Source organism: Callospermophilus lateralis, chromosome 6 (genome assembly GCF_048772815.1).
Source record: "Callospermophilus lateralis isolate mCalLat2 chromosome 6, mCalLat2.hap1, whole genome shotgun sequence".
Taxonomy (NCBI): domain Eukaryota; kingdom Metazoa; phylum Chordata; class Mammalia; order Rodentia; family Sciuridae; genus Callospermophilus; species Callospermophilus lateralis.
The window spans coordinates 144,733,512-144,751,414 of record NC_135310.1 but is presented as its reverse complement, the minus strand read 5'-3'; the positions used below and the strand labels follow the sequence as shown (position 1 = coordinate 144,751,414).

The following is a 17,903-nucleotide window of genomic DNA, read 5'->3' as shown; positions in this document are numbered from 1 at the left end:
ACTGCTTTTGGTGAGGAAAGTAGGCAGGATCTTTAAGGTGAATTTCAACAGGGTTGTAGTTCAGGCCCTTCCCACTGTATTGTCGTCCGACCAACTGTGGGGTCCACCTCTGTCTCTATTAAGGGTAGACAGCTACGTTCCCCACGTGGCAACAACAATGTGACCCTCAATTGAGTTACAGGTCTCTTCCTAAGATAGGGGCTGGGGTCTCTGGAACAATGAGAAAGGAGTGACAGAGGTGGACATCTCCCCAGGAGCAAGCAAGAAGTCCAGTAAAGTGTCACTCACGGGGCCGGCCCGATATGCCCTGAATGGTTACTGGGTGGTGGGACCTAGGTCCGGAAGAGAAGGACAGGACTGAGAATTGTGCTCCCGTGTCCAGAGGAAGTTTATCTGGTGCTTGTCCACAAGGAAGGTTACCTGGGGCTCCTCAAGTTGGACCTCAGTCACGGGAGCCACAGAGGAAGGCCCAGGGGTCGTCATTGGGAACTGGTAGGCCCTGGCTTTGATTCCCTCAGGTTCCCAGGACATCTAGCCTTCCAGGGCTTCCCCTGACCCAGAGGACGAGGTGTGGGAGGCAGTCTAATAGGTGGTCCACACCTCTGGGGACAATCTTGTTTGAAGTGGCCTTCTTTCCCAGGAGAGAAACAGGAGGTGGAGGAGGACCCCTGGGCACCTGCTCCTATGGCTGCCATCAATTCTCCATGTCCTTTGTCCTTTTTCTGCTTTTCGGGGTGTCTATTATAAAAGGCTATTGTAGCACTCTGGACTCATTGGTCCAAAGTTTTGTTCGGCAGCCAGTTTTTGGAGCTTCCTCCATATTCTGGAGCGGATTGGGTCAAGAATTTATCTTTAAGAATGGTCTCCTCCATCTGTGACCCTGGCTCAATATCCCTGTGTTTGGTAAGGGCCTCCCAGAGCCTCTGTAGAAAGGTTACTGGGGGCTCCTTTCCCCCTTGAATTACAGTGGTCAGTTGGGCATAATTGAAAGGCTTAACTTGGGTCATCCTCAGTCCTTCTAACACCCAATACATAAAGTGATGTCTGTCCCTTCATCTTTATCTTGCCAGCATCCCAGTTTGGCTCAGTGACTGACTCCCCTGGGGACGTCCCCACTCTTGCCAGCCAGGGTTACTTTCCCTCCCGCTGTTCCTGTTTCAATAGCCTCTCCAACACCCTTTGTTTTCCCAAGGAAGTTAAAGTTTGACTCAAAAGCAACATAACATCCTTTCCTGCTAAGTCCTAAAGATTTGATAACTGCTGGAAGGTTTGAAGGTGTTGATCTCGGTTTTCCGTATAGTTCCCTAGGTCTATCTTTATGTCCTTTAATGCAGTTAGTGTAAAAGGGACATGTACCATCTCAGGTGCAAACCCCCCCACACACACACTCTCTCATTGCTCTGAGAGGAAATATGCCCTGTGTAGCAGGTTTCCTAGCAACTCTGGGATCATTGGTAAAATTCGTCCCTGGATCAGGAGAACTGGGCTGCAATCCTTTTAAACCTGAACATAAAGGGGAAGCAGTCTTAGGACCTATTTTTCCTTCATTTGGGGCTGAGGGAATTTCCTGTTTAACTGGTAAAGATCTCTTTTTCCTCTGTCAATAAGTTTTTCTGTTCTGGGGACTTGGTGTTTGGCTTAGAGCAGCAGACTGTCTCTAGGGTCGGAGAGTGAAGCTTGCAATCCTTTGCTGGTTCAGGATGATCCCTTCAATAAAAGAACAATTCTATATAAGGAACTTCACTCCATTTGCCCTTCCATTGGCAGAAAAGGTCTAATTGCTGAATAGTGCTGTGATTTAGGGTCCCCTAGGGTGGCACTTTTCTCCATCTCCTAACCGGTAAGGAGGCCAGGCCTCAGTGCAAAACAAGATCAAAGGTTTTTTCTTTAATTGGGGGTCCAAATTATCCCAGTTTTTGAGCAGATAGGAGAGGGGTGAGCCTCTTGGGATCTTGGAAGAATTGGAATCCTTATGGGAACAAAAAGAAAAAAGAGAGGTCTTGATGGGGGTCGCCCAATCCTCATCTCACTCTTTTACAAATCCGGAGGGGTGGCTCTGGCCTGTCAATTGGGTAGACTGTGTTAGCCCAGAATCTATCGGAAGGGGACCGTGTCCAGGTCGGGACTAGCCAAGCTTACCCATGGCCTGTGGTCCACGTCCCTGATATTTCTTTTTGTAACCCGGATCTCTCTGATGCTTTCTTTCCCAGAAAGCATGTCATTCCCACCTTATTCCTGCCGAAGAGGGATTCAGAATTCTCAGGACAACAAGAATCTGGAGAGGAGGCATCTGCCTGTAAAAAGATCTATGCTGAAGTTCTGAGATAAGAGAATCCCCTGACCCAGTAACATGGCCTCTCAGCCCACATTTATGGGTCTTTTTTTTTTTTTCTTCTGTGATATAAATCAACCCTAGGAGACGTCCTGTGGTGGTCCTAATAATATCCTCCTTTTTCTTTCTCTTCCTTTTGGAGGTCCTTAGAGCCACGAGGAGGGGAGGTAATTTCTAAAATGTCTCACAAAGGGCAAGGAGTCCCTCTATCATGGGGTCTTTTGATCAGGGACAACTATCCTGACCAAAAAGGACAAGGTTTCTCCATAAGGTAAAGATGAATAAGGAGTGACCTAGACTTAACCAACGCACTGTGTTCCCAGAAGAAGGAAAAGAAACGTTGCTGATTCTGTCACAGACTATGGGTCCTATGACTCGTGTTGTTGCCGAGAGGAGAAAAAGAGGAGAAAACATCAGTCTGGGAATTCAGCTGTGCTAGTCCTGGCTGGGAGCTCCCTGGCCTCAGAGAGCCACAGAAGTGCTAGAGGATCAATAGTCACTTCCCAGGTCTCATCAGCTGTCTAACAGGACGGTTATGAACCTTTGAGTTGATGGTTTCAATCCAGGAAGAGCCCCCAATTGCTACCATCTCGGGGTGCTAGGTGGTTGTCTCTGTTCAGCAAAGAATTGAAGAATGGGACACAAAGGTACTAAGCAAGAAGTAGGTTTATTGAAAAGAGACAGAGAGCCGGGTAGGTACAGTAGCCCACACCTGTGATCCCAGCAGCTCGGGAGGCTGAGGCAGGAGGATTGTGAGTTCAAAGCCAGCCTCAGCAAAAGTGATGTGCTAAGCAACTCAGTGAGAGTCTGTCTCTAAATAAAATACAAAATAGGACTGGGGATGTGGCTCAGTGGTCAAGGGCCCCTGAGTTCAATTCCTAGTACAAAAAAAAAAAAAAAAAAGAGAGAGAGAGAGACAGACAGACAGACAGAGATAGAAGAGAAGGGGCCCCAGAGCTGGGAATCCAGTGGGGGAGTTTGGCCTGTTCTTTTTATGGTCTCTGGAATTTCCTCCTTTCCTCATCTCCGCTGTCCATGAGCTCCTCACTAATCTGTCCGTGCGTCTGGTTTTTTTTTTTTTTCTATTAGATCCCCTGCTTAGGAGCACAAGTACAGAAGTTATTGTCTGATTGGGTCCCCCTCTTGTGCCCACAAACACTTTTGTCAAGCAGGAAGCTGACCTCATCAGAAGACCCTCTTCCTGATCTTTTGTTCTGGCCCTGCTCCAACCCCCTCACTGGCCATCTTGCCCCAAATGCCTAAGCCCTTCTACATCTCCCTCACATGCACTTGGGAGATCCTCAGCGCCAGATCCCACATCTCCAGGGACTGCCTGGCTTGGAACAGGAACATCTTCAGAGGGCAAAGCTGCACATCCACCCCACATAAATATGTGCAGTGCGGACAGCACAGTTTCAGATAAAAGCAGTGACCGTTATGTTTAGCATTGATCACTCACTGTCAGTGAAATTGGAAACTCACACTGACTCTGGATCAAACACATTTATCAGAGGATTCTATCCAAGTTCCCCTCTTCCAGCTCCAAATGACTAGAACAGTGCATGAGGCAAAATTTTTAGTGAAACAAGTAAATAAATGGGGTTTATTTTCTATCACGCTAACAAAATACCTGATATAATCACATTAACAAGAGAAAAGGTTTATTTTGGCTTATAATTTCAAAGTTTCAGTCCATGGTGGCTTGGTCCTGTTCCTTTGGGCCTATGGCAGTACAGTACATCATGGTGGGACTTCTTGGTGGGGGAGCCTAGGAAGAGAAGATAAAGAGGAAGGCCTGTGGTCACACTGTCCCCTTCAAGGTCACCCCCACCCTCCCCACCCGCATGTTCTAATTTTATTTTACTAGGCCCCACCTCCTAAATGTTCCACTCCTTCAAATAGTGCCCTAAGCTGGTGACCAGGACTTTAACATATGAGCCTTTAGGGACATTCAAGATCCAAATTTCATCGGAAAGCACCAATAACATCAAGGACAAGAGCCAACATCTAACCTTATGTATCTCCCAGTAGCATATCATTGATGGGCTTAGAATAATATTCAATTAAGAAAGAGAGAGTTAATGAACTGTCTGGCTTCTGCGGATTTTCACCACTTTTCACTTGCAGGTGTTGGGAGGGGAGCTTGTCTTTATTTTCGGTGCAGGGATGGAATCTAAGGTTTGCAATCGGCCCCAACCTCTGTTCCCTCCTCTGGGATCAGGTTCCATGGGGTGAAAGTCTTCTTAAGATTCCTCATGGAGAGCTGGGCGTGTGATTCAGTGGTCGAGCTCCTTCCTAGCATGCACGAGGCCCTGAGTTGAACCCCAATACCTACTAAAAAGAGGACAAAGACTGCCTCCTAGGAGGTGGTTCAGAGGATCCTGCGCCACCCCATTCCCGGGCTGGGTGGCCTTCTTCATGCCTCAACCTTCGCAGGCATGTAGTTTTCCATGCACGGTTTCCAGGTGAGCACAGCTCTAGCCAGCAGCACCCAGCCTCTGGCAGCCCAGCCAGCCCCACCCACGACTGGTCTCCACCTGCAGTATCCAAAGCCCCTCCTAGTGTGCTGATTTTTTTCTCCCCCAAAATCATGTGGTTCTGGAAAATAAACTCCTGTGCTCACCAGGATGTTGATAGTGGCTGATCCAAAGCCCACCTAAGGGGTGAAGGCCCAAGGAGATAACAGGACCAGAGAGAGCCTGCTGAGGGTAGACAAGATGAAAACAACTGAGCTGAACACCTCCCCCACCACACAATCCTGCAGATTTTCTGTACTTGCCTCCTCAAAAGGGCTTGTTCTTTATTACAAATGTTTTCCCATCGTTAAGATCTTTGAAGGATTCTCCCCCACACACCCTTCCAGGACCATCTTGTCTGCACCAAACCTATGCAGTCAGAGAATTGGAGTTTGTCTTTGTGACACCTTTAGAAACTTCACCTCTCAGTCCAGACAGCTGTCCCCAGAGAATCTACTCTTGGTTCCCCACCCCCAGCTTCCAGAGGCAGGAGCATTTCAGCCTCCTCTGGGCCAACCAGGAACTCAGAACTGATCCTCAAAGTCAAAGGGATTTTTGTTTTGTGTTGTGTGGTGGTTTTGGTATTGGGTTTTGAACCCAGGGGCACTTTACCACTGAATCACATCCCCAGTCTTATTTTTTGAGACAGGGTCTTGTAATTTCTTAAGGCCTTGCTGGGGCTTGTCTAGAACTTGCAATCCTTCTGCCTCAGCCTCCCAAATTGCCAGGATTATAGGTGTGTGCCACTATATCAGGTTCGAAGGCATTTTTGGAGAAATGATGGGAGATCAATGTTCCCGGTGGACTCATGGGTTCTTTGGTGAAGAACACTTTCTTCCCTGGAGGACAAAGGTTAAAAACAGCAAGCATAAGCCATACAGTTGGCCCACCATAGTCACAGATTCTGCAACTACCAATGGGTTTAGATTGAAAATATTCAGAAAGAAAGTTCCAGAAAGTTCCAGAAGGCAAAACTTTAATTTGCTGGACTGAGCACGATGCTGAATCCACGCCGTCTCTCTAGCACTCAGGCGTGCCTGTCCTGTACTACATGGTTACCCTACAATGGGGTGGCTGGGTCTGCACTGAGCTGTGCTGAACACGGGTACACTTTTTCTTTTGTCATTATTCCCTAAATACAAGAGTGTAACAACAATTTACATAAGTAATCTAGAGATAATTTAAAGCATGCAGGAGAATGTGTGTAATTTATGTGCAAATACCCTCAGAGAAGGGACTTGAGCATATGCGGATTTTGGCATCCGTGGAGATTTCTGGAACAATCCCCCTTGGATACCAAAGGTAGACTATGGTTCATGAAGTGAAAACGCAGCAATAAAGCTATGGCAGTAGGAAAGGGGGACCCCTAACCAGAGCTGGGCTTTTGCATTTCCAGTACTGGGGATTGAACATGGGGGTGCTCTACCACTGAGTTACATCCCCGTCTTTTTTTTTTTTTTTTTGGCCGGGGCAGGGGGTGGACTAAGTTGCCCAGGTTGGCCTCAAAGTCAGGATCCTCATGCCTCAGCCTCCTGAGTGTCTGAGATTGTGGGTGTGGGCTGCTACACCCTGGGTTTTCCAACAGAAAGAGGAGCTCCTATTTTACTTTACACAAAGCCAGGTAACTAGATGCTCCAAAAGGCTGCCACAAACCCAAACCAAACAGAACCAAATATAAATATTCAAGAAAAGTAATAAATCAACACAAATCTCTGGCTCTCCTTTAGAAACCTACAACTTGGCAGAGGAACACTGGGGTCTCAAGGTGGGGTGGAGTCAAATGCTTGGCTTGGCTGATGTCACAGGTTCTGCCCCGTGGTCACGCCCTCTGGATGAGCATGCACCCATCACCTAATTGGTAAACTGGGCCTCGAGCTCCCTGTTCCAGATCCACGGGAGCCTGCAAGCAGCAATGTGGTAGACCTGTGCCCAAAACAGGGAGTGGCTTCCTAACAAGATGGCCCTGAACACCAGCCAGCTCCTCCTGCTGTCATGGGCCAGCCCAGGGCTGGGCTGGTCCCAAAGAAAACTGAGCAGTAAGTTTGGCTGTGGACCTCCCCACCCTCCCCTCTCCACGTTCTCTCCTCACTTCCCACCACACCCCTCCGGGCTCTCAGCTGCCCGGCCCAGGTCAAGATCTGATCAACAGAAATGAGCCATTGACAATTTAGGGTGAATTTATCTCCAATTGAAATGAAGGCCCTCACTTGTTCTTGAGAACTCTTCCCAGCAGCAGAGTGTTGAAGTAAAGGTCATTTCTGTCTCTTCTTTCTCCAAGCACCGTGCTAAGGACTTAATTGCCGGGTTTCTGTTCTCCAGACTAAAGGCTCAGGGGTCACTCCAGTTGAACTGGGCTACTTGGGCTGCGCAAAATAACCACACAAGAGACACGAATGCCTTTTTCTTTGGGGTCGCTGTGCCGGCTCCTCTGATCTTAAGGGTCCGCAGGAAGAGAGAGAGCACGAGCTTTTATTGAGGAGAAGCTATGCAAATGAGGCAAGGGGTCAGGTTTCAGGGGGCTGAGTATCTTCATGATGTCCACTGTCAGCAGGTTGACTGACATCTGGGTAGGCCACACCCAAAGGCACAGTAAGAGAAGGGGACAGACACAAGGCACTTCCATGGAAGATTCTATCCTGAACAGGGCAAGGGGTTATATTACAAAGGAACAGGTGAGCATAGCTCCACCCATGGGCTGTAAGGAAGACAAGCATGGGCGCTAGAAGAGCGGGGCAGGCTAGCAGCATGGGTGCCTGATGCCACATGGCCCAGCAGGGGAGTTAACTTAGTCAAGGGCGTGCGAGGTTGGTCTCCCACACTTAATAGCATGTTGGGGGTGCTGGGGATATAGATCAGTTGGTAGACTGCTTACCTTGCATGTACAACACCCCGAGTTCAAACCCCAGCACTTGCCAAAAAAAACCAAACAAACAAACAAAACCAAGTTGATCAGGGATGCTGTTTTCAAATTCCAAATCTCGTTCATTAAGGAACACTCATTTTGGAAGAGGGTGACAGCAATAAAGTGACATAGCAAATGAAATTATATTAGAGTCCTAGAATTATTTGGAAAAGCTAACATAATTTTTTTTGTACTAGGAACTGAACCTAGTGACACTTTATCACTAAGCTACATCTCCAGCACTTTTTTAAAATTTTCATTATTGTTATTATTTTTCATCTTTGAGACAGGGTCTTGCTAAGTTGCTTAGGGTCTCACTAAATTGCCGAGGCTGGCCTCGAACTTGTGATACTTCTGCCTTGGCCTCTGGAGTCCCTGGAATTCCAGACATGTGCCACTGTGCTGTCCAAATTAAGTACTTTCTATGTGCCGAGCTTTGAACTTTCTCTGACATCACATTTGACATTTGCTCCTCATTCCAGATAAAGGAGTAAGTTCAGTGGGTTCAATTCGCCAATGCTCATCCAACTTAGTCAATACTGGAGGAGGCCTTACCAATCACCTGGCCAAACCTCCTCATTATGAAGGTGAGCAAAGGCTAGGTAGGCAGGGTCAAATGACTTCCCCAGCTCACCGGCCCTCTGCCTACCAGCTCAGGAAACCGAGTCAGGCAACTAATGTACCAGCCTCCGAGGGTTTTGCTATATAGTAATGCCTCCCGTCCTCTAAACAGCTTTGATCTTTTTATTGGTAGCTTTGAATGCTGCTTAATGAAAACCATTTAAAAATTCTAAAAAGGCAGGTTATACATTATAAAAAAATAAACAGGAGTAGCAGATCCTAGACAAGAATTCAGGTTTTCCTAACTCAAATCTAGCCATGGTGTACACTGGTAATCCCATCTACTTGAGAGGCTGAGGCAGGAGGATCAAAAGTTTGAGGCTAGCCTGGACAGCTCAGTGAGACCCTATCTCAAAATAAAAAGGGCTTAGGAATGTAGCTCAGTGGTAAAGCACACCTCTGATCAAACTCCAGAGCTCAAAACAAAACAAAAACAACAACAACAACAAAAAAAAACAGGAACTTATTTAAAATGAAGTGAAATTTTTCCTTTTTCTTCTTCTTCTTCTTTTTTTTTTTTTTGTAAGCTAAAATAAAGTGACGTGGCTAGTAGCCACTACCCTGAAGAGTGCTGCTCTGGACTATCAGAGACTTTATACATTAGTTCAACATCTTCACTTATAGATGAAGAAACTGAGACTCAGAAAGATGAAGTGAATCTCTGCAAGTTTAGAGCATGCCAGACACTTAGTCTATGTCCTTTGCAAAGCTTACTTTTACTGTTGCTGTTCTTTTACTAAAGTGTATTAGTTTAAACACCTCTTGTTTAAATGAAGTACAACTTCTGGAAAATATATGTTGAGAAGTTGCTTCCTTAAAGGGCTCTCTGGTGAGGATTAATCTAAAAACCAACAACCAAACAAGTGTCCACTGTCATCAAGGTCCCCTTTCCAACCAGAGGAGTCCTGCCAGGCAGGCTCCTGGAAGGCTTGTCAATATATTATCAGAACTCAGTGGCATATCTCCCTCTAGAGGAGCAAAAGTTATTGCAAGGACAGTGACAGGTATTCTATCCCCAAATTAAAACAGGACACAGTAAAATTTGCCTTATGAGATTATGACTCATATAAAAAGTAAACCTGACTTCTGTGGTAACTGGCACCTTAAACCTACTTAATTTATTCATTTTGGTACTAGGTACTGATGACAGGGACTCGCACATGCTGAGCAAGTGCTTTACCACTGAACTACACCCTAGCCCTTTTAAAATTTTTATTTTAGTGCCTTTCTAAATTGCTGAGGCTGGTCTTGAACTTGTGATCCTCCTGCCTCAGTCTCCCAAGTAGCTGGGATTATAGACATGTACCGCCACACCCAGCCATTTTATTGATTGTGATGCTAGGGATTGAACCCAGGGCCTTGTGCATACAAGGCAAACACTCTACCAACTGAGCTACATCCCCAGCCCTTTTACTTTTAATAAAAAATCTCTTTTAAAAGATATAATTCTGGCTGGGCATGGTGGTGCATACCATAAATCCCAGCTACTTGAGAGGAAGGCTGGGGCAGGAGGTTTGCCAGCCTGGGCAATTTAGAGAGACCCTGTCTCAAAATGAGAAATAAAAAGGGTTGAGGACATAAAGAGCCCCTGGGTTCACTTAAAGGAGGGGAGGATGAGGTTGCAGATCAGTGGCAGACTGCTTGCCTAGCTCCTGGGTTCAATCCCCAGCCAGGCAGAGTGGCACAAGCCTGTAATCCAAGAGGAGCTTCCTGTAATTCAGGAGGCTGAGGAAAGATAGATTATGAGTTCCAGATCTTCCTAGGAGACTTAGTGAGACACTCAAAAAAAAAAAAAAAGGTAATAAAGGTTTTATTTCTAAGTATGAATCTTATATCTCCTGATTGATTGTGGTAGTGGATTGACCCCAAGGCCTGTGTATGCTAGGCAAGAGCTCTACTACTGAGTTGTATTCCCTAGTTCTAAATAAGAGAATTTTAAAGAAGACATTGGACCAATTCCTTCAATTTACAGAGGAATAAAATGGCTTACCCAGACTCCCAGCAGTTTACCAGCAACAGCTGAGAAGGACTTAGACAAGTTGCCCTCAGTAAGCCTGGACAGTGTTTACATGCTGAAGTGGCCTGAGACAGCCAGCCAACATTACTGCCAAGTACTGGTATCACTTAAGGAAAAGCTGGGTTGGGCTGCTCTAAATACTTGCCACACCAACCCCCTGGGCCTGGGCTACTGTTCTGTACCCTGTTGAAAAGAAGCATCACAGGTGTCACTGTAAGAGTTTGTCAGCTTTTAAGGTAAGCAGAGGTCTTGCTTAAACTTAGGAACATCTCTCGAAATCATACAACACATTTTTAAAATTGTTACTCTAGCCACTTGCAGTGGCACAAGTCCAAAGTCCCAGCTATTCGAGAGGCTGAATCCAAGAGATCACTTGAGCCCAGGAGTTCAAGACCCTGTCCCAAACAACCAAAGTCTAACATTGGTAAGTAAAGAGCAAAATGTGCAAATATTTTTTAAAAACTTTCTCATTTTCTCTTCATTGTGGTACTTTGGGATTAATACTTCATTAGTAAGCCCATTTTTCTGATTGTTTTGGATGATATTCAAATGGTTTTACAAAGTCAAAATGGAAATGATTGTTACTTCCAACTAGTTGAAGATACATCAGTTTCATTGGCTTTGATTCCATCCATGCCAAGGGTTCTAATGCATGGCAGGCTCTGCAACCCCACCAACTCAGGCTGGGCATCTGAAAACATGCACCACTGGTCATGGGGTAGGCTAAAGGGTGCAAACCAACCCATATTACCTAGTTTTCATTTTGATGAACAACAGTGGTGCATTCAATTGACGAAAGACTCATGTTTATTCAGGAAACACACGTATTATTCACCTAAATATCTCTCAGAGTTTATTATGTTTCAGGCACCAATTTAGGTGCTGGGATACAAATCAGGCCAAAGACAACAATCCCTGCCCTACGGAGCTTACATTCTGGTCAGAGGTTACAAGTGGATGGAAGATATACAATATACGTAAGTAAATTCTATGTTAAATTTCTGTTAGAGCTACAGAAAAGTAATGTAGTGAAAGTACAATAAGCCAAGTGGGGACAGGTGCAGTGAAGCACGCCTGTATTCCCAGTAGCTTGGAGGCTGAGGCAGGAGGATGGAGAAATCAAAGCCAGCTTTGGCAACTCACGTATTATACTTTGAGACTCTGTCTCACAAGTATAAAAAAGGGTTGGGGATGTGGCTTAATGGTAAAGCACGCTTGAGTTCAATTCCCGGTTCCAAAAAATAAATAAGTAGAAGTAAAAGGGGGCCTTCTGGAAGTGAGCAGACTGCAATTTTAAATGGAATGGGTAGAATAAGTCTCACCAAGAAGGTAACATCTTATTTTAAAATGAGGATCAGATTTGGCATCTATCAGCATTTGTTCAACTTCATCCACTGTGTGATTTGAATTTTTGAACCCAAAGGGCATTATTAGTAAGCTTTTTGTCCCTGTGACAAAACGCTTGAGATAAAAAACTTAAAAAGAGGCAATGTTAGGGCTGGGGTGTAGCTCACTGGTTGAGCACCTGCCTACCTGCCTGGGTTAATCCTTAGTACTGGAGGCAAGGAAATGTTTAGTTTGGTTCAGTCCAGGGTCGCTTGGCTCTGTTATTTTGGGGCCTGTGGGGAGCACATGGCAAGGCCAAGTCATTCACCTTATGGTTGCCAGGAAGCAAAGAAACAGAGGAAGGAGCCAGGGTCCCAATATCCCCTTCAAGGGCATGCCCTCAATGACCTGCTTCCTCCCATTATGCATTGCGCCAGCCCCCACAGCTCCATCAGCTTGGGACCAAACCTTCAACACATGGTCTTTGGGAGACATTTAAGATACAAACCGTTAACATTGAGCTAGCCCAGCACCAGAAGGCATTACCATTCTGCTGACCTACCTTGCTAGCCCATGGGGTTAAATCTTGATACCTGAGCAAAAGAAGTTTAGTTAAAAAGTGAAATAACAAATACACAGACACTGTGTAATGTAGTACTACTTATGAAATCCCTGTTAAGTGCTCAATATGCTTTATCTCTTTTAAATTAACTTTTTCTTACAGGAACTCTTATACACAAAAATCATGAAAATAGTATAATGACTTCCCACATAATCACTACCTAGCTTTAGCAATTAATGATCTACCAATTTTGTTATCTATCACCACTTTGTTTTAGAAAGAGGGATGAAGTATTTTAAAGTAATTCCAGATATTCACAATTTAAAAAAATAAGACAATTAAAAAAAAATCTAACTACAGTATCATGTATTATACAAAACAAACAATTCCCTACTGTCATAATACCTATTTCATTTTCAATTTTCCTTCTTGTATTAAAAAACCATCCCAATTTTTCATAATTTGGCCAGGATCAAAATAAAGTTTATAGCATTTGGATACATGTGTCTTAGACTTCTGCATCTTTTAAAATAATAGTTCCTCTTTTTCTTTTGGTACTGTAGACTGTACCCAGGGGCTCTTTACTACCAAGCTACATCCCCAGTCTCATTTTTAAAATTTTGAGACAAGGTTTTACTAAGTTGCTTAGGATCTCACTAAGTTGCTAAGGCTGGCCTTGAACTTGAGATCCTCATGCCTCAGTTTTCGGAGTTGCTGGGAATCACAGGCATGAGCCAACACACCCACCTTTCTTATAGTCTTTCCCTTATTCTGAATTTGGTTGACTGTATCCTCCTAGTAACATGTACCCTGTTCCTGTGACCTATAAACCACTGGTTACATCTAAGTACAGAGGTACCCCTATCTCCACAGTGGTTACAGCATCCTGAATGGCATTAGGATCTGAGAAATTGATGCACCCGACCCCTCTAAGAGGATCTGCAATTCAAGTTAAGTAAAAAACAGACTTCCTTTCCTATTCTTCTAATCCCTGAAACTACCCCACAGTCCTCTTCCAACTCATGGTCAGACACTAACAAAAAGCTTTTTATCCCTGCATTTTCTGATAGTTCCCTTTCCCCTGGCTCTCTAGCAAGTACCCTGTGTCATGTCCTCAGGGGCCACTCACTTCCCTTCTGCACTGCAGGCTTCCATGCTGCCCCTCCCCCACCTACTTCCTCTGACTCCCAGGGTCTTTCAGAGACTCTCACATCATGCCTATGAGAACACAGATGCCCTTTCCAACCCCAGGCCAGGTGTCTGATTCTCTTGCCTTCATTGCGCTTATCTGTTATTCCACCTCAGTCACTTGTTCCTGACCACTCCCAGCAAGGGCGACCCTCTCTTTGTACAGCAACTTTAAACCCCTATTCTGACCTCCTGCTTCTCTGGCTTAACACTGGTAATCTTGCCTCTCCAGCTTAGCACTGTAGCAATCAGACTCCAACAATATTTTGGCCCAGAGGACCTGCCATCACTTTTCACTGCTGAATTATAGGGCTCCAAGATGACTCTGCAGAATGTGCACAGGCTAAAGGTTCATCTGAAGATAAAAGCTGATGAGTGTTTAAGCAGCACTAAAGACATGGAAACCCTATCTCAGAGAATTGGAAATAGCTCTGCTCATGTCAGAAGACCCCCTTGCCCTCCTGAAAAAAAAAAAGGACTATGTGGCAGTGTGGCTAGTCTCACTTGCACAGGGCTGTCTCATGACCATGACCAACCAGCAACCAAAGCAGAAAGATGTGGAGTGGCACAGAAAATTAAAGCAAGCTGGAAACCAGTCAATAAATCCACAAATGCAGTCCCAGGTTTCCAAATTCTAATCCAGGGCCTTCCACAATCCCACCAACTGGGATAAAAATCTCTGTAGGCACAGATTTAACAACAATCTCTTCCTTAGGAAACCAGCTTAAATATCTGATATCTAACATTGTAGTTTCCCTTGGATCACTTCTAGAAGCCTTCATATTCAAGGAAATACAAACTCAAAAAGTACAAAAATCAAAAACTCCAGCCAAAATGTCAGGAATATAATAACCCAATCAATTTGAGGGATAAAAGTGGAGTGCTCTGGCCTATGAGCCCCATAGGTGAAAACTTATCCCTTCTATGTGGCTACAAAAAGTCTTCACAGGTAGCTACACTCAAGTAGAACCTGCTCTTGTTGCTGATCCTTACAACTCTTCCATCGTCAACCTCAGAAATCAAAGCAAGTTCTTCTGTTCAAAATCTTTATTAATGTGCATAGACAACTGAAAATTAGAAAACCTGTCAAGGTTTTGAAAATGAAAAGAAGGTTTTGCATCTCTTACTTCATCTCTTCGTTTTCTGAGTCAAAAGTTTAATGAGATCACAACCATAAAATAGGATAGGCCAAGGAACAATCTCCCTAGTACAGAATTAAACAGAGTACTCATGGAAGGAGAGAAGTCCTCAAAGAACTCTTTGTACCACTCTATAAAGTTTTCAACATCTTGAGTCCATCTTCATTAAGGCATAAAGCTGAAGAAAACTTGATGTGAGCCAAGAACCACAGAATCATGCTTGACCAGACTTCAGCAAAAAACTGCTCCATTTCCTCCCCCATCCCCCTTCACTCAGAGGACCGGAACCTCCAGACTGAGCAAAGTTCTGTCCCCAAAATGCTTTGTTGGTGGAAGATTGAGAATGACAGCAGCATAGGAAAGTGGTGTGACTTCATTCCTCAAAGAAATTAACCAGATTTCTCCTAGGAACTTTTAAAAACATCTGCATTATTTGGAGGAATGAGAAATTAGCAAAATATGATAGAAAAAATCAGATACATCTGCAATTGGCAAAATTATGTCCTTAACATTGCACCCAAAGACCCAAACCTCATCCTTCCAAATGGACAGTTACTGTACAGCCATCAATCCATTAACACCAAAACCCAATGGCCAAGCAATCAAAATTCAATAGTAATCAAAGTCAACAAGTAGACTGTATCAGTAGTTTTGTTTGCCAACAAATTAGGTTCCTACACCCAAGCCTTCTGCTGAGCACGAACAAGGGAAAGTTATCTTCAGACAAGTTTGGCAACACTAATATCACTGCTTATCACTCATAGTCTTCTGGCTCAGAACACAAGCAGAAACAACCACCGCAGTGACAGGTTATCAGAAAAATGTCTCTCAGGTTGGAACGTCCCTGCGCTTCCAAATCTTGATGTTTTATAAGCCATTTCCTCCCAACAGCAATGTAAGACAATGAATTGCTCCCTCAATCCTACTAACTTTTGGTCAAGTGGAATTAATTCCACTGAGAAAGCACATTAGACTGAGCAAAAGGCAGCCTAAGAAATCACCCACTTGATGTGAACAACATGTTGGAATCATAAGAACTGGAAGATCATGAAGATGAACTTCCCAAATGTATACAGAGTTGCTCAGACTGTTCTTGGATTTTCTTGTTATGTTCACTGTGGACTATTTTAAAGGGACTACTTTTTTGTTTCACTGAAATTGTGTTTCATATTTTGAACTTTAAGGTCAGGGAGGGAGGATTATTTTGAATATAATAAAATTGGACTTCAATTTTAAGAGCTCCATTGATTCCCCTCAATAATCCACCATCAAACAAACAGGTACAGGTTTAAGGGGAAACTAACTTTTATATAGAAAGTTTCTGAAAGCAATGTTTAAAATAGCCCTTTTTAATTTAAACATGAAGTATGGAAAAATAAATTTTCTGAACCTGATAATTTCAATATTTGCACAGTGTTAAGATATAAGATTTTTTCTTTCTCGCTCCTATCCCAAGCTTGCTCCACCTACATTTCTTTCCATCAATTAAGCAGCAACTACAATTAGCTCAGTGGCTTCTTGGGTCATAAACCCCAAAGTCACTCTTCACTCTTTCTCTCCTACTCCTCAACTATTCTCTTAGCATATCCAACTCCTTCTCTCCATATCCACTGCTACCATCCTAGACCAAGCCATCAGCATCTCTTACCTGGGTTACCACAACAAACATACCCAGCCACCTCCCACCCTTGCTTCCTGATCTGGCTTCAAGAGGTCAGAGTGATCCTTTTAAGACAGGAGTCAGATCATACCATTCCTCTGCTCAAAACTCTCCTATAGCCTTACACTACCTGAACTCATATACTACTTTCTCCCTGTATCTTCACTTTGTCTGGAATGCTTTTCCCTCCTGACATGCACCTGATTTAGATTCTTTTAAGTACTTGTTGAAATATCACCTCTCAATAATATGGCCTAAGAAATCAACCCATCCCCACTTCTGGTAGTGCTAGGAATAAAACTCAAGGACTCACACATACTAGGCGAGCTCTACCTCTGAGCTACACACCCCAGCCCCAAAGTTACCCCCCTCCCTTTCCATGTGGTACTAGACAATGAATCCAGGGGCACTTTATCATTGGGCTATATCCCCAGCCCTTTTTATTTTGAAACAGGGTTACTATGTTGTCAAGGCTGGCTTTGAACTTGTGATCCTCCTTCCTCAGTCTCCCAAACTTCTGGGATTACAGGTATGCACCACTATGCATGACCCAAGAAACCTATTTTGAATTGCAAACCCTCACACCTCCACAGGCTTTCTTCTCTCCTATCCAAGAACAGAGCTGCAGTGAGCGATTACATCAATGGTCAATTGAATTTTCTTATGAGCAAAGCTCCCTTTTATATAAACTATGGCCTTATAACCAAATGATTTCAGATGTTTTTGGCAAGTATAAAGAAAGCAAAAATGATTTTCCCAAGTTTGTCTAAAGTGCCTTTATACTGACATAAAGGTCATGGAATATTTAAATATTTTATGATACTTCTAAAAACAGATATGCAAGAGAAAAAAATATAAAAATAAAAATGTACCAAGTTCCTCATTAAAATAGTAGCTTAGACAAATCCTCTGTCAATACCAGACAGTGTCAGTGACTGGATCTGGACATGACAACTTAGGGCTTTTTACATAATTACAGGAAAACACTTGAATCAGTGTTCACAAATGATGCCATAATAACTGCTCGGTTAAAATCAAGAAGCCATCTTCCAGCTGCAGCTCCACGCTCAGGTGAGAAAGCAACTGAAGAAAAATGACTACACGATAGAGCTCTCACTCTATTTGCCTTTTTTGGTTTTGGCTGTCTTCTCCTTTCTTTTTTTCACATGTTTAGGGATTTTGTTTTTCCTTTTCTCTCTCTGGGCTTCCTTTACCATCTTTTTTCTTTCCTGTAACAAACAAACAAAAATAAACTTCATTCATTTGGAGTATGCATATTATTATTACAACTAAATAAAAACTCATGTGAAAGATAAAAGTGAGTATAGCTTAAAAAATGAAAATGATTATAGGTTGGTGGTGGAACTTTGGGTAAAATAGTCTTTGAGCTTTATTAGAAATTTAAGTCAACTTAACAAATATCTCTGTGGATGTTACTAAAAGTCTGCAAGGACTTTTCTTTTCAAGCTCCATATTTTAATGGAAATAAACGCTGGAAAGAGATATGTCTTCTTTCTATGCAAGGAGCTCCTAACAGCAGCCTGGTCTTTCTAACCCTCAAAAGCAAAGTTCACACTTAGCTATTGAAAAGTATCATTAGAGTTACTATCAATATTTTCAGTCATCATAATCTAGCTATA

General features: G+C 43.7%; 1 protein-coding gene and 1 non-coding gene across 3 annotated transcripts in view; both read right to left on the bottom strand.

Moving 5' to 3' along the window:
• Positions 1-4,003: 4,003 nt before the first annotated feature.
• Positions 4,004-17,903, bottom strand: part of Riok1 (RIO kinase 1) — a 56,836-nt gene continuing 42,936 nt past the window's right edge. Inside the window, exons 17-18 of one of the 2 annotated variants that reach the window (XM_076859170.1) lie at positions 17,381-17,492; positions 4,004-4,100 (exon numbers count right to left, since the gene is read on the bottom strand). In XM_076859170.1, the coding sequence (XP_076715285.1) occupies positions 17,382-17,492 (111 nt within the window). In that variant the 3' untranslated portion in view covers positions 4,004-4,100; position 17,381. Of the gene's footprint in view, positions 4,101-17,024; positions 17,493-17,903 lie in introns of those variants that run through there. The other variant, XM_076859169.1, reaches the window with a different exon arrangement.
• Positions 9,702-9,775, bottom strand: Trnat-ugu (transfer RNA threonine (anticodon UGU)). The gene has a single exon. It is a non-coding gene; the product is annotated as a tRNA-Thr (tRNA).